This window comes from Bombina bombina, chromosome 2, assembly GCF_027579735.1.
Source record: "Bombina bombina isolate aBomBom1 chromosome 2, aBomBom1.pri, whole genome shotgun sequence".
Lineage (NCBI taxonomy): Eukaryota > Metazoa > Chordata > Amphibia > Anura > Bombinatoridae > Bombina > Bombina bombina.
In genome coordinates this window covers 41,881,721-41,898,372 of record NC_069500.1, presented here as the reverse complement: position 1 = coordinate 41,898,372, position 16,652 = coordinate 41,881,721, and the positions used below count along the sequence as shown (strand labels likewise).

The window sequence follows — 16,652 nt, the reverse complement described above, 5'->3', positions numbered from 1 at the left end:
GCGATGTTAGGGGCAGCAGATTAGGGGTACATAGGTATAATGTAGGTTGCGGCGGTGTACGGAGCGGCAGATTAGGGGTTAATAATAATATGCAGGGGTCAGCGATAGCGGGGGCAGCAGATTAGGGGTTAATAAGTGTAAGGTTAGGGGTGTTTAGACTCGGGTTCATGTTAGGGTGTTAGGTGCAGACTTAGAGAGTGTTTCCCCATAGGAAACAATGGGGCTGCGTTGGGAGCTGAACGCTGCTTTTTTGCAGGTGTTAGGTTTTTTTTCATCCCAAACTGCCCCATTGTTTCCTATGGGGGAATCGTGCACGAGCACGTTTTAGCTGCTTACCGCTACCGTAAGCAACGCTGGTATTGAGGGTTGAAGTGGCGGTACATTAGGCTCAACGCACCCTTTTTGGAGCCCAACGCAGCCCTTCAGACAACTCTCAATACCAGCGTTGTCTTAAGGGTGCGTTGGGAAAAAAAGCGGCGTTAGCTACGCGGGTCTTTACAGACAAAACTCTAAATCTAGCCGAAAGTGTTTTATTCTTAATACAAATTTGTAGTAAGTGTATAACTCCGTAAATACAAATTTCTCTTGTTAAGTGTATCCAGTCCACCGATCATCCATTACTTATGGGATATTCTCCTTCCCAACAGGAAGTTGCAAGAGGATCACCCACAGCAGAGCTGCTATATTAGCTCCTCCCCTAACTGTCATATCCAGTCATTCTCTTGCAAGCCTCAACCAAGATGGAGGTCGTAAGAGGAGTGTGGTGTTTTATACTTAGTTTATTCTTCAATCAAAAGTTTGTTATTTTTAAATGGTGCCGGAGTGTACTGTTTATCTCAGGCAGTATTTAGAAGAAGAATCTGCCTGCGTTTTCTATGATCTTAGCAGAAGTAACTAAGATCCATGGCTGTTCTCACATATTCTGAGGAGTGAGGTAACTTCAGAGAGGGAATGGCGTGCAGGTTTTCCTACAATAAGGTATGTGCAGTTAATATTTTTCTAGGGATGGAATTTGCTAGAAAATGCTGCTGATACCGAACTAATGTAAGTAAAGCCTTAAATGCAGTGATAGCTACTGGTATCAGGCTTATTAATAGAGATGCATACTCTTATAAAAATGTAATATAAAACGTTTGCTGGCATGTTTAATCGTTTTTATATGTATTTGATGATAAAATTTATTGGGGCCTAGTTTTTTTCCACATGGCTGGCTTGAATTTGGCCTAGAAACAGTTTCCTTAGGCTTTCCACTGTTGTAATATGAGTGGGAGGGGCCTATTTTGCCGTTTTTTTTGCACAGCAAAAATTACAGACGCAGACATCCAGCTTCTTCCTGCATGATCCAGGACATCTTTGGAGGGCTCAAAAGGCTTCAAAGTCGTTTTTGAGGGAGGTAAAAAGCCACAGTAGAGCTGTGGCAGTTGTTGTGACTGTTTGAAAAAAAAAAGTTTTTGTCTTTTATTATTTTTTGGGTATTAAGGGGTTAATCATCCATTTGCAAGTGGGTGCAATGCTCTGCTAACTTGTTACATACACTTAAAATTTCGTTAGTGTAACTGCCTTTTTTCACTGTTATTTCAAATTTTGACAAAATTTGTGTTTCTTAAAGGTGCAGTAACGTTTTTTATATTGCTTGTAAACTTGTTTAAAGTGTTTTCCAAGCTTGCTAGTCTCATTGCTAGTCTGTTTAAACATGTCTGACACAGAGGAAACTACTTGTTCATTATGTTTGAAAGCCATGGTGGAGCCCCATAGGAGAATGTGTACTAAATGTATTGATTTCACCTTAAACAGTAAAGATCAGTCTTTAACTATAAAAGAAATATCACCAGAAGATTCTGACGAGGGGGAATTTATGCCGACTAACTCTCCCCACGTGTCAGACCCTTCGCCTCCCGCTCAGGGGATGCACGCTAATATGGCGCCAATTACATCAGGGACGCCCATAGCGATTACCTTGCAGGACATGGCTGCAATCATGAATAATACCCTGTCAGAGGTATTATCCAGGTTGCCTGAATTAAGAGGCAAGCGCGATTGCTCTGGGGTTAGGAGAAATACAGAGCGCGCAGATGCTGTAAGGGCCATGTCTGATACTGCGTCACAATATGCAGATCATGAGGACGGAGAGCTTCAGTCTGTGGGTGACATCTCTGATTCGGGGAATCCTGATTCAGAGATTTCTAATTTTAAATTTAAGCTTGAGAACCTCCGTGTGTTGCTTGGGGAGGTATTAGCTGCTCTGAATGACTGTAACACAGTTGCAGTACAAGAGAAATTGTGTAGACTGGATAAATACTATGCGGTACCGGTGTGTACTGATGTTTTTCCTATACCTAAAAGGCTTACAGAAATTATTAGCAAGGAGTGGGATAGACCGGGTGTGCCTTTTTCCCCACCTCCTATATTTAGAAAAATGTTTCCAATAGACGCCACTACACAGGACTTATGGCAGACGGTCCCTAAGGTGGAGGGAGCAGTTTCTACTTTAGCAAAGCGTACTACTATCCCGGTTGAGGACAGTTGTGCTTTTTCAGATCCAATGGATAAAAAATTGGAGGGTTACCTTAAGAAAATGTTTATTCAACAAGGTTTTATTTTACAGCCCCTTGCATGCATTGCGCCTGTCACGGCCGCGGCGGCATTCTGGTTTGAGGCCCTGGAAGAGGCCATCCATACAGATCCATTGACTGGAATTATTGACAAGCTTAGAACTCTTAAGCTAGCTAACTCATTTGTTTCTGATGCCATTGTTCATTTGACTAAACTAACGGCGTAGGGCGCTATGGCTTAAATCCTGGTCAGCTGACGTGACTTCGAAGTCTAAATTACTCAACATTCCTTTCAAGGGGCAGACCTTTATTCGGGCCTGGTTTGAAGGAAATTATTGCTGACATTACTGGAGGTAAGGGTCACACCCCTCCTCAGGACAGGGCCAAAGCAAAGGCCAAACAGTCTAATTTTCGTGCCTTTCGAAATTTCAAGGCAGGTGCAGCATCAACTTCCTCTGCTTCAAAACAAGAGGGAACTATTGCTCAATCTAAGCAGGCCTGGAAACCTAACCAGTCCTGGAACAAAGGCAAGCAGGCCAGAAAGCCTGCTGCTGCCTCTAAGACAGCATGAAGGAACGGCCCCCTATCCGGCGATGGATCTAGTAGGGGGCAGACTTTCTCTCTTCGCCCAGGCGTGGGCAAGAGATGTTCAGGATCCTTGGGTGTTGGAGATCATATCTCAGGGATATCTTCTGGACTTCAAAGCTTCCCCTCCACAAGGGAGATTTCATCTTTCAAGGCTATTTGCAAATCAGATAAAGAAAGAGGCATTCCTACGCTGTGTGCAAGACCTCCTAGTTATGGGAGTGATCCATCCAGTTCCGCGGACGGAACAAGGACAGGGTTTTTATTCGAATCTGTTTGTCGTTCCCAAAAAAGAGGGAACCTTCAGACCAATTTTGGATCTAAAGATCTTAAACAAATTCCTCAGAGTTCCATCTTTCAAAATGGAAACTATTCGGACCATCCTACCCATGCTCCAAGAAGGTCAGTACATGACCACAGTGGACTTAAAGGATGCCTACCTTCACATACCGATTCACAAAGATCATCATCGGTTTCTAAGGTTTGCCTTTCTAGACAGGCATTACCAATTTGTAGCTCTTCCCTTCGGGTTGGCTACAGCCCCAAGAATCTTTACAAAGGTTCTGGGCTCACTTCTGGCGGTTCTAAGACCGCGAGGCATAGCGGTGGCTCCGTGTCTAGACGACATCCTGATACAGGCGTCAAGCTTTCAAGTTGCCAAGTCTCATACAGAGATAGTTCTGGCATTTCTGAGGTCGCACGGGTGGAAAGTGAACGAGGAAAAGAGTTCTCTATCCCCACTCACAAGAGTCTCCTTCTTAGGGACTCTTATAGATTCTGTAGAAATGAAAATTTACCTGACGGAGTCCAGGTTATCAAAACTTCTAAATGCTTGCCGTGTTCTTCACTCCATTCCGCGCCCTTCGGTAGCTCAGTGTATGGAGGTAATCGGCTTAATGGTAGCGGCAATTATGCATGCTGAGTCAGTGGAATGGGGATTACACAGATTTGTCCCCTCTGCTAAATCTGGATCAAGAGACCAGAGATTCTCTTCTCTGGTGGTTGTCTCGGGTACACCTGTCCAAGGGTATGACCTTTCGCAGGCCAGATTGGACAATTGTAACAACAGATGCCAGCCTTCTAGGTTGGGGTGCAGTCTGGAATTCCCTGAAGGCACAGGGATCGTGGACTCAGGAGGAGAAACTCCTTCCAATAAATATTCTGGAGTTAAGAGCGATATTCAATGCTCTTCTGGCTTGGCCTCAGTTAGCAACACTGAGGTTCATCAGATTTCAGTCGGACAACATCATGACTGTGGCTTACATCAACCATCAAGGGGGAACCAGGAGTTCCCTAGCGATGTTAGAAGTCTCAAATATAATTCGCTGGGCAGAGTACCACTCTTTCCACCTGTCAGCAATCCATATCCCAGGCGTGGAGAACTGGGAGGCGGATTTTCTAAGTCGTCAGATTTTCCATCCGGGGGAGTGGGAACTCCATCCGGAGGTGTTTGCTCAGTTGATTCATCGTTGGGGCAAACCAGAGTTGGATCTCATGACGTCTCGCCAGAACGCCAAGCTTCCTTGTTACGGATCCAGGTCCAGGGACCCAGAAGCGACGCTGATAGATGCTCTAGCAGCGCCTTGGTTCTTCAACCTGGCTTATGTGTTTCCACCGTTTCCTCTGCTCCCTCGACTGATTGCCAAAATCAAACAGGAGAGAGCATCAGTGATTCTGATAGCACCTGTGTGGCCACGCAGGACTTGGTATGCAGACCTAGTGGTCATGTCATCCTTTCCACCATGGACTCTGCCTCTAAGACAGGACCTTCTGATACAAGGTCCTTTCAATCATCCAAATCTAATTTCTCTGAGACTGACTGCATGGAGATTGAACGCTTGATTCTATCAAAGCGTGGCTTCTCCGAGTCAGTCATTGATACTTTAATACAGGCACGAAAGCCTGTTACCAGGAAAATCTACCACAAGATATGGAGTAAATATCTTTATTGGTGTGAATCCAAGAATTACTCATGGAGTAAGGTTAGGATTCCTAGAATATTGTCTTTTCTCCAAGAGGGCTTGGACAAAGGATTATTAGCTAGTTCCTTAATGGGACATATTTCTGCTCTGTCTATTCTTTTGCACAAGCGTCTGGCAGAGGTTCCAGACGTCCAGGCATTTTGCCAGGCTTTGGTTAGAATTAAGCCTGTTTTTAAACCTGTTGCTCCCCCGTGGAGCTTAAACTTGGTTCTTAAAGTTCTTCAAGGAGTTCCGTTGGAACCCCTTCATTCCATTGATATTAAACTTTTATCTTGGAAAGTTCTGTTTTTGATGGCTATTTCCTCGGCTCGGAGAGTCTCTGAGCTATCTGCCTTACAATGTAAATTCTCCTTATCTGATTTTTCATGCAGATAAGGTAGTCCTGCGTACAAAACCTGGGTTTTTACCTAAGGTGGTTTCTAACAAGAATATCAATCAAGAGATTGTTGTTCCATCATTGTGTCCTAATCCTTCTTCAAAGAAGGAACGTCTTTTACATAATCTGGACGTAGTCCGTGCCTTGAAGTATTACTTTCAAGCTACTAAAGATTTTCGTCAAACATCTACCCTGTTTGTCGTTTACTCTGGACAGAGGAGAGGTCAAAAAGCTTCTGCAACCTCTCTTTCCTTTTGGCTTCGGAGCATAATACGCCTAGCCTATGAGACTGCTGGACAGCAGGCCCCTGAAAGGATTACAGCTCATTCTACTAGAGCTGTGGCTTCCACCTGGGCCTTTAAAAATGAGGCCTCTGTTGAACAGATTTGCAAGGCCGCGACTTGGTCTTTGCTTCACACTTTTTCCAAATTTTACAAATTTGATACTTTTGCTTCTTCGGAGGCTGTTTTTGGGAGAAAGGTTCTTCAGGCAGTGGTTCCTTCCGCTTAATCCTGCCTTGTCCCTCCCATCATCCGTGTACTTTAGCTTTGGTATTGGTATCCCATAAGTAATGGATGATCCGTGGACTGGATACACATAATTTATGCTTACCTGATAAATTTATTTCTCTTGTAGTGTATCCAGTCCACGGCCCGCCCTGTCCTTTTAAGGCAGGTCTAAATTTTAATTAAACTACAGTCACCACTGCACCCTATGGTTTCTCCTTTCTCTGTTTGTTTTCGGTCGAATGACTGGATATGACAGTTAGGGGAGGAGCTAATATAGCAGCTCTGCTGTGGGTGATCCTCTTGCAACTTCCTGTTGGGAAGGAGAATATCCCATAAGTAATGGATGATCCGTGGACTGGATACACTACAAGAGAAATAAATTTATCAGGTAAGCATAAATTAAGTTTTTCAATGTATATTATATATTTATTTGAATAAATAGAACATATTCTGCTATGTGAAGATCACTGGAATGTGAAATATTTATATTTTCATGTCAGGTTACTTCTAGGGCAGTTAATGCACGAGTGGGAGCAAAAAATACAGCTCCACTCGTAATCTATCCCATAATGAACTAAAAACTGTGTTTGGTGAAATAAGGAATTTTTATGTCAAATACCAATAAACTGGCTGAAAACTTTTTATAGGTACTTATTACAAATATTTCTAGTATATATTGAAGTTTTAAAAACAATTAAAACATTGAGTTTCCTATCTCCTTAAGAGCATCAGGTCCTCCTTCTGACGTTTTTATATAATATCAGTTTTATTGGAATAAAATAGTATCAGAAACATCTTCATTTTACAGATTTGTAATTTATAAAAAAAAAAAAAGTTTACCACCTGTGTTTTTGCAATAAAAATGATTTGTTGTTTGCAGAAAACCCGGTACAGGTGGGTTCCATGGTAATCAACAGCATCTCAAATCTGAACCGCCTTGGTGGGAGCGCTGCATTCTCCCTGCCAAATGCCCCGACGCTGGCTGATGTGGACAGCGATACAGATGAAGAAGGTACAAAAACCACACAAACAATCTTCATTAATGCTCCCTATTCATTTTACTAAAAGGAGGATTACACTTTAACGGTACATTACTATATGCTGAAGCAAATGCTAGAAGCTGCCTAATTATTTTTTAGTTTGTGGACATAAACACACATACGCTATAGACCCTTTACTTTTCCACACCCTTTGTCATATAACCTATCCCTATACCCTGAGGGCCCCAATCCAGATCTAGTGACATCACAGACAACCAGGTACTCCCAGCTAAGTTAGGGAATTCCCATTTATGAGCCTAGTGTCCATATCTCCCCTGTTGCATACCCCTGTAAGATACAGGTGAGCATGTTATAACCTGCAGTAGCAGCACTTAAAGCGCTGTTTAACCCGAGGGGTAGGCAGCTGTTACCGAGCCCTAATCCCCCCCATTAGAGCTAAAGGAACACGTAGTGACCACACTCTAAAAATGCTTAGTCTGCTGGAATTAATAACATAAAACTTGTGTAGTTTCTTCACAGAAAAAAAAGTCTAAATTTATGTGTAAATACAAACAACTAAAAATAGCTCTAGCTTAGTAGCGTGAAAAGGGCCCAGCAGTGAAAGAGTTAAAAGGATTAGCCACAAAAGGGAACCTCATATCTTAAAAACTACGGTTTATTGTTCCTTAAAAGGATATGAAGCCAAAATGTTTTCTTTCATGATTCAGACAGAGCAGGCAATTTTAATCAAGTTTCTAATTTACTCCTAATATCAGTTTTCTTTGTTCTTTTGGTATCTTTATTTGAAAAGCAGAAATATAAGCTTAGGATTTGGCCCATTTTTGGTTCATGCTTGCTGATTGGTGGATAAATCTAAGCTTACATTCCTGCTTTTTCAAATAAAGATACCAAGAAAACAAAGAAACATTGATAATAGGAGTAATTTAGAAAATTGCTTAAAACTGCTGCTCTATCTGAATTATGAAAGAAAAAACGGGTTACATGTCCCTTTAATATATTCTCCAGGACTTTTTTTTTGTTAAAAACTTTCCTATTGAGGAATCTATGGCCCCAATTTATCAAAGGTCTTGCGGACCTGATCCGACACTGCGGATCAGGTCCGCAAGACCTCGCTAAATGCGGAGAGCAATACGCTCTCCGCATTTAACATTGCACCAGCAGCTCACAAGAGCTGCTGGTGCAACGCCCCCCCCCCCCCCTGCTGACTCGCGGCCAACAGCAGGGAGGTGTCAATCAACCCGATCGTATTCGATCGGGTTGATTTCCGGCGATTTCTGTCCGCCTGCTCAGAGCAGGCAGACAGGGTTATGGAGCAGCGGTCTTTAGACCGCTGCTTCATAAGTTGTGTTTCTGGCTAGTCTGAAGACTCGCCAGAAACATGGCCCTTCCGTACGGAGCTTGATAAATGGGCCTGTATGGGTTTATAGATGTCGTCACTGTGCTGTGACCTATTGCTGAGCAACACATTCACCCACAGTAGAACGGGTAAAGATCACATGACCTCTTCATTGTTGTTCTAAATATGTGCTTTTTTTAATTAAAGGGACAGTCAACACTAAAATTGTTATTATTTAAAAAGATAGATAATACCTTTACTACCCATTCCCCAGCTTTGCACAACTGACATTGTTAGATTAATAAACTTTATAACATTTAAACCTCTACATTTCTGCCTGTTTCTAAGCCACTACAGACAGCCTCTGCTTTTGTGTTTGCTTTTCACAACAGGAGACTGCTAGTTCATGTGGGCCATATAGATAACATTGTGCACAACACAGTACTAAATGCAAGTCAATAGATAATAAATAAAAAGTCATGTGATAAGGGGCAGTCTGCAGAGGCTTAGATACAAGGTAATCACAGAGGTAAAAAGTATATTATTATAACTGTGTTGGTTATGCAAAACTGGGGAATGGGTAATAAAGGGATTATCTATCTTTTTAAACAATACAAATTTTGGAGTTGACTGTCCCTTTAAACGTGTTTGTTCCTATATTGGAAAGAAAATCACATGGTTCATATGATGGTCGTACATAGATGCAGCACACTGATAAAGCCGAGAAACCTGTAGTAAGGCATTGTTTGTACAATGTGCATGTAGCTTCTACTAATACTGGCCAACTGATCAAATGTCACCAGAGGGGAGGTGATTGTAAGAAGAAAAAAAACTCTTCTAGAGAGAGACTTTTTTGTTTTGTTTTGTTTTTGTTTATCCTAAGGCAGGGGTGTCCAAACTTTGCTCTCCAGAGGTTTTGGAACTACATTTCCCATGATGCTCAGCTAGATAAAATGCTGGCTGAGCATCATCGGAAATGTAGTTCCAAATCCTCTGGAGAGCAAAGTTTGGACACCCCTGTCCTAAGGGACTGAGAGAATGCAATTTTACAGTTGCCCAGGGGGTGGCAGCAGAATAGTAAATGTACTAAGTTATAGTGGCATTATAGTGATAAAATGACATGGTCTAATTTGTTAGAGCTTGTCAACTTATCACCAGCAACTCTGCAAAGCTATGTTTTTACCCTATCCCAAAAGGGTTAAACACATATAAAGTACCGGTGGGTCCCAAGTGGAAACTGTCGCTGATCCAATCAGCAGCATTTGTCTTCAGAAGGGTTGTACTTTACCTTCGTGTTCCATCCCTTTGCAAGGATTAAATACATCACTTGACATAGTGTCTAGGGATAAAATAACTTATGTGTTGTGTATGTACTGTGTGTGTATGTATATGTGTGTGTATGTATATATGTGTGTGTATGTATGTATGTGTATATGTGTGTGTGTGTATGTGTATATATATGTGTGTGTTTTTATTGGGAAATGTTTTATAGATAATCTTTCCTTACAGTTTTCTTTAGAGTTTAATATATATATATTAGGAATAAAGTTGGGAAATCCTATTTTTTTTATATATGCATCAGAAATTAATAAAAAAAACTCCCTTTGCTTTGCAGTGACAGACCTTTAAAGGGCTTTAGATTGTTGTTTGTATTATCTATAGGAGGAATCTAAATGTCACACAAAGTACTACAGCCTCACCATGGAAAAACTAAAATTTTCATATTTAAATTACAGGAAAAGAGAGAAAAATAAATAACAGAAATGTATTGCAGTGTTTTCCCTTTAAGTAATTAAACATTTTATGTGAAATTCAGTTTTGAGCTCCCTTTAATTCACTTGTTTGACTTATTGTTTCAATCTCTTGTTTCTGCAGTGGAAGGTCGCCCAGAGAAGCCTCACTTTGACTCGCGGAATGCCATCTTTGAACTGGATCCATGCAATGGAAATGGGAAAGTTTGCCTTGTTTACAAGACTCTTAGACCAGGTAAGATGAATAATATACATTATGTATGTAAAGAGCAGGGCTACGTGTGGAGCTTAACCCCTTAATGAACACAGCACTTTTCCATTTTCTGTCCGTTTGGGACCAAGGCTATTTTCTCTTGTAAAGGTGTATCCAGTCCACGGGTTCATTCATTACTTGTGGGATATTCTTCCCAACAGGAAGCTGCAAGAGGACACCAACAGCAGAGCTGTCTATATAGCTCCTCAGTATATTTTTTTCTAGAGAGATGATAAGGTCTAGAACAGTGATTTGCAACCTTTTTTTTGCCGTGGCACACTTTTTTACATTAAAAAATCCTGTGGCACATCACCATCCCAAAATTTCACAAAATCACACACATTGTAGCATAATACAGGATATATATACAGTGTGTATATATATATATATATATATATATATATATATATATATATACACACACACACTGTACTGTGCAGTCATGCCATGCCTCCTACAAACTGAACATGACATATTTTCATTCATTCACAAACAATCATAATGATTGCCTGTGAATGAATGTCGATGTCATGGTTGTAAATGATGCCTGATGAGCCTGTCACATACCTACTAATATTTAAAAATTTGAAAGAGGGACACCCCCGCACTGTTGTCAGTCTGCCGCGGCACACCTGAGGATCTCTCACGGCACACTAGTGTGCCACGGCACACTGGTTGAAAAACACTGGTCTAGAAAATGCTGACAGTGCCTGGTATATTTGAGGTAAGCCTGATACAGTGATTTAACAATGACTGGGATCATGCTTACATAAAAGGGTAATATTCATTTAATACTCATATTACTTAGTGTAAAAACGTTTGCATGGTTTATAGAAAAAACGTTTTTTCTCTGAGGGTGATAAATCTTTATTTGGGGCCTAGTTTTCCACATGGCTAGTTAGATTACTCCTAGGAGTACTTTTTTAAGGCCCTCTGACATTGAGTGCATGGTGGGAGGGGCCTATTTCCGCGCTCTAAATGCGCAGTTGATATTCAGACTGAGACATCCAGCTTCCCTAAAGGAGTCCTCTGGCATCTAGGACCACTATAGATGGGGTTTTTTCCTGCAAAAATCGTGTTTAAGGGCAGGTAGGAGCCACAGCAGAGCTGTGGCAGTGTGTTTGACTGTTTGTTAACGGTTTTAACATTTTTCTAATCCGGTTTGGGGCCTAAGGGGTTAATCATCCATTTGCAAGTGGGTGCAATGCTGCTTTAGTCCCTTATACACTGTAAAAATTTCGTAGAGTTTACTACTTTTTAACACTGTTTTGCAGTTTATTTGGTAGTTTTTTTTCTCTTAAAGGCACAGTACCGTTTTTGTATAGTTGCTTTTTTCACATTTATTAAAGTGCTTGCTGGTCTCATTACTAGTCTGTTAAACATGTCTGACATAGAGGAAACTCCTTGTTCATTATGTTTAGAAGCCATTGTGGAACCCTCTCTTAGAATGTGTACCAAATGCACTGACCTTTCTATAAGTTATAAAGACCATATTATGGCTTTTAAAGATTTATCACCAGAGGTTTCTCAGACTGACAAAAGGGAGGTCAAACCACCTAGCTTTCCCAATGTGTCAGAACTATATCTCCTGCTCAAGTGACGCCAAGTACATCTGGCGCGTCCAATGCGTTTACTTTACAAGACATGGCGGCAGTTATGAATCATACCCTCACAGAGGTATTGTCCAAACTGCCAGGGTTACAAGGAAAGCGAGACAGCTCTAGGGCTAGAACAAATACAGAGCTTTCTGACACTTTAGTAGCTATGTCTGATATACCCTCACAATGTGCAGAAGCCGAAGCAGGAGAGCTTCTATCTGTGGGTGACATTTCTGATTCAGGGAAGGCGTTACTTCAATCTAACTCTGAAATGACAGCGTTTAAATTTAAGCTTGAACACCTCCGCTTGTTGCTCAGGGAGGTTTTAGCGACTCTGGATGACTGTGACACCATTGTAGTCCCAGAGAAATTGTGTAAAATGGACAAATACTTTGCAGTGCCTGTTTACACTGATGTTTTTCCAATCCCTAAGAGGTTTTCAGAAAATATTACTAAGGAATGGGATAGACCAGGTGTACCGTTCTCTCCCCCTCCTGCTTTTAAGAAGATGTTTCCTATATATGCCGCAACACGGGACTCATGGCAGACAGTCCCTAAGGTGGAGGGAGCAGTCTCTACCCTAGCTAAGCGTACAACTATCCCTGTCGAGGACAGTTGTGCTTTCCTAGATCCAATGGATAAAAAATTAGAGGGTTTCCTTAAGAAAATCTTTATACAACAAGGTTTTATTCTCCAGCCTCTTGCATGCATTGCCCCAGTCACTGCTGCAGCGGCTTTCTGGTTTGAGCCTCTTGAGGAGGCTCTACAGGTGGAGACCCCGTTGGATGATATCCTAGACAGGCTTAAAGCTCTTAAGTTAGCCAATTCATTTATTTCTGACGCCGTTTTTCATTTAACCAAGCTAACGGCTAAGAATTCAGGTTTTGCCATTCAGGCGCGTAGGACGCTATGGCTTAAATCCTGGTCAGCTGACGTTAGGGCAGATCCTATTCGGGCCTGGACTGAAGGAGATCATTTCTGATATTACTGGAGGAAAAGGCCACGCCCTTCCCCAGGATAGGTCCAACAAGTTAAGGACCAAACAGACTAATTTTCGTTCTTTTAGAAACTTCAAGAGTGGCGCAGCTTCAACTTCCTCTACTGCAAAACAAGAGGGAAATTTTGCCCAGTCCAAGCCAGTCTGGAGACCTAACCAGGCTTGGAACAAGGGGAAGCAGGCCAAAAAACCTGCTGCTGCCTCTAAGACAGCATGAAGGAGTAGCCCCCGATCCGTGACCGGATCTAGTGGGGGGGCAGACTTTCTCTCTTCGCCCAGGCTTGGGCAAGAGACGTCCAGGATCCCTGGGCATTAGAGATTGTTTTCCAGGGATATCTTCTGGATTTCAAAACTGCATCTCCAAAGGGAAGATTTCATCTCTCACAATTATCTGCAAACCAGATAAAGAGAAAGGCATTCTTACGTTGCGTTCAAGACCTACTGGTTATGGGAGTGATCCACCCAGTTCCAAGGGAGGAACAGGGGCAGGGCTTCTATTCCAATCTGTTTATAGTTCCCAAAAAAGAGGGAACTTTCAGACCAATCTTTGATCTCAAGATCCTAAACAAATTTCTCAGGGTCCCATCCTTCAAGATGGAGACTATTCGAACCATCCTACCTATGATCCAGGAGGGTCAATATATGACTACCGTGGACTTAAAGGATGCTTATCTACACATTCCAATACACAGAGATCATCATCAGTTTCTCAGGTTCGCCTTCCTAGACAGGCATTACCAGTTTGTGGCTCTTCCTTTCGGGTTAGCCACGGCACCAAGAATCTTTACAAAGGTTCTAGGGTCCCTTCTGGCGGTTCTAAGGCCGCGGGGCATAGCGGTGGCCCCTTATCTAGACGACATTCTGATACAGGCGTCGACTTTTCAAATCGCCAGGTCCCATACGGACATTGTTCTGGCATTCCTGAGGTCTCACGGGTGGAAGGTGAACGAAGGAAAGAGTTCTCTCTCCCCTCTCACAAGAGTTTCCTTCCTAGGAACTCTGATAGATTCAGTAGAAATGAAAATTTTTCTGACAGAGGTCAGGTTGTCAAAGCTTCTAATTTCCTGCCGTGCTCTTTATTCCACTTCTCGGCCGTCAGTGGCTCAGTGTATGGAAGTAATCGGCTTAATGGTAGCGGCAATGGACATAGTTCCGTTTGCCCGCCTACATCTCAGACCACTGCAACTTTGCATGCTCAATCAGTGGAATGGGGATTACACAGATTTGTCCCCTCCACTAAATCTGGATCAAGAGACCAGGGATTCTCTTCTCTGGTGGCTATCTCGGGTCCATCTGTCCAGAGGAATGAGTTTCCGCAGGCCAGAATGGACTATAGTGATGACAGATGCCAGCCTTCTGAGCTGGGGCGCAGTCTGGAACTCCCTGAAGGCTCAGGGTTCGTGGACTCAGGAGGAAGCCCTCCTTCCGATAAACATTCTGGAACTAAGAGCGATATTCAATGCTCTTCAGGCTTGGCCTCAGCTAGCTGCGGTCAGGTTCATCAGATTTCAGTCGGACAACATCACGACTGTAGCCTATATCAACCATCAGAGGGGAACAAGGAGCCCCCTGGCAATGTTGGAGGTTTCAAAGATAATTCTATGGGCAGAGGTTCACTCTTGCCATCTCTCAGCTATCCATATCCCAGGAGTAGAGAACTGGGAGGCGGATTTTCTAAGTCGGCAGACTTTTCATCCGGGGGAGTGGGAGCTCCATCTGGAGGTATTTGCCCAGTTGATTCAACTATCGGGCAAACCAGAACTGGATCTCATGGCGTCTCGTCAGAACGCCAAGCTTCCTCGTTACGGGTCCAGGGATCCCAAGGCAGCGCTGATAGATGCTCTAGCAGCGCCCTGGTCCTTCAGCCTGGCTTATGTGTTTCCACCGTTTCTTCTGCTCCCTCGTCTGATTGCCAAGATCAAGCAGGAGAGAGCTTCAGTGATTTTGATAGCTCCTGCGTGGCCACGCAGGACTTGGTATGCAGATCTGGTGGACGTCATCCTTTCCACCATGGACTCTGCCGCTAAGGAAGGACCTTCTACTTCAAGGTCCCTTCAAACATCCAAATCTAATTTCTCTGCATCTGACTGCTTGGAGATTGAACGCTTGATTCTATCAAAGCGTGGTTTTTCCGAGTCGGTCATTGATACCTTAATTCAGGCTCGAAAGCCTGTCACCAGGAAAATCTATCATAAGATATGGTGTAAATATCTTCATTGGTGTGAATCCAAGGGTTACTCATGGAGTAAAGTCAGGATTCCTAGGATATTATCCTTTCTCCAAGAGGGATTAGAGAAGGGATAGTCAGCTAGTTCCCTAAAGGGACAGATTTCTGCTCTGTCTATTCTTTTGCACAAACGTCTGGCTGAGGTTCCAGACGTCCAGGCGTTTTGTCAGGCTTTGGTTAGAATCAAGCCTGTGTTTAAACCTGTTGCTCCGCCATGGAGTTTAGTTCTTAAAGTTCTTCAAGGGGTTCCGTTTGAACCTTTGCATTCCATAGATATTAAACTTTTATCTTGGAAAGTTCTGTTTTTAGTAGCTATCTCCTCCGCTCGAAGAGTTTCGGAGTTATCTGCTTTACAATGTGATTCCCCTTATCTGATTTTCCATGCAGATAAGGTAGTTTTACGTACCAAACCTGGGTTTCTTCCTAAAGTGGTATCTAATAAGAATATCAATCAGGAAATCGTTGTTCCTTCATTATGTCCTAATCCTTCCTCTAAGAAGGAACGTCTATTACACAATCTTGATGTGGTTCGTGCTTTAAAGTTTTTTTTACAAGCTACGAAGGATTTTCGTCAAACATCTGCTTTGTTTGTTGTCTACTCTGGACAGAGGAGAGGCCAAAAGGCTTCGTCAACTTCTCTTTCTTTTTGGCTGAGAAGCTTAATCCACTTAGCTTATGAGACTGCTGGCCAGCAGCCTCCTGAAAGAATTACAGCTCATTCCACTAGAGCGGTGGCTTCCACATGGGCTTTTAAAAATGAGGCCTCTGTTGAACAGATTTGTAAGGCGGCGACTTGGTCTTCACTTCATACCTTTTCTAAATTCTACAAATTCGATACTGTTGCTTCCTCGGAGGCTATTTTTGGGAGAAAAGTCTTACAGGCAGTGGTGCCTTCCGTTTAAGTGCCTGCCTTCATCCGTGTCCTAAAGCTTTGGTATTGGTATCCCACAAGTAATGGATGAACCCATGGACTGGACCTTTACAAGAGAAAACAAAATTTATGCTTACCTGATAAATTTATTTCTCTTGTGGTGTATCCAGTCCACGGCCCGCCCTGTCATTTTAAGGCAGGTGTTTTCTTTCATGTAATTAGCAAGAGTCCATGAGCTAGTGACGTATGGGATATACATTCCTACCAGGAGGGGCAAAGTTTCCCAAACCTCAAAATGCCTATAAATACACCCCTCACCACACCCACAAATCAGTTTTACAAACTTTGCCTCCTATGGAGGTGGTGAAGTAAGTTTGTGCTAGATTCTACGTTGATATGCGCTCCGCAGCAGGTTGGAGCCCGGTTTTCCTCTCAGCGTGCAGTGAATGTCCGAGGGATGTGAGGAGAGTATTGCCTATTTGAATGCAATGATCTCCTTCTACGGGGTCTATTTCATAGGTTCTCTGTTATCGGTCGTAGAGATTCATCTCTTACCTCCCTTTTCAGATCGACGATATACTCTTATATATATACCATTACCTCTGCTGATTTTC

General features: G+C 42.7%; 1 protein-coding gene across 2 annotated transcripts in view; it reads left to right on the top strand.

The window, feature by feature from the left end:
* Window positions 1-16,652, top strand: part of TPGS2 (tubulin polyglutamylase complex subunit 2) — a 167,224-nt gene that overhangs the window by 110,654 nt on the left and 39,918 nt on the right. For both annotated transcript variants that reach the window (XM_053701050.1, XM_053701049.1), the window contains exons 5-6: window positions 6,885-7,016; window positions 10,217-10,327. In XM_053701050.1, the coding sequence (XP_053557025.1) occupies window positions 6,885-7,016; window positions 10,217-10,327 (243 nt within the window). The remainder of the gene's footprint in view (window positions 1-6,884; window positions 7,017-10,216; window positions 10,328-16,652) is intronic.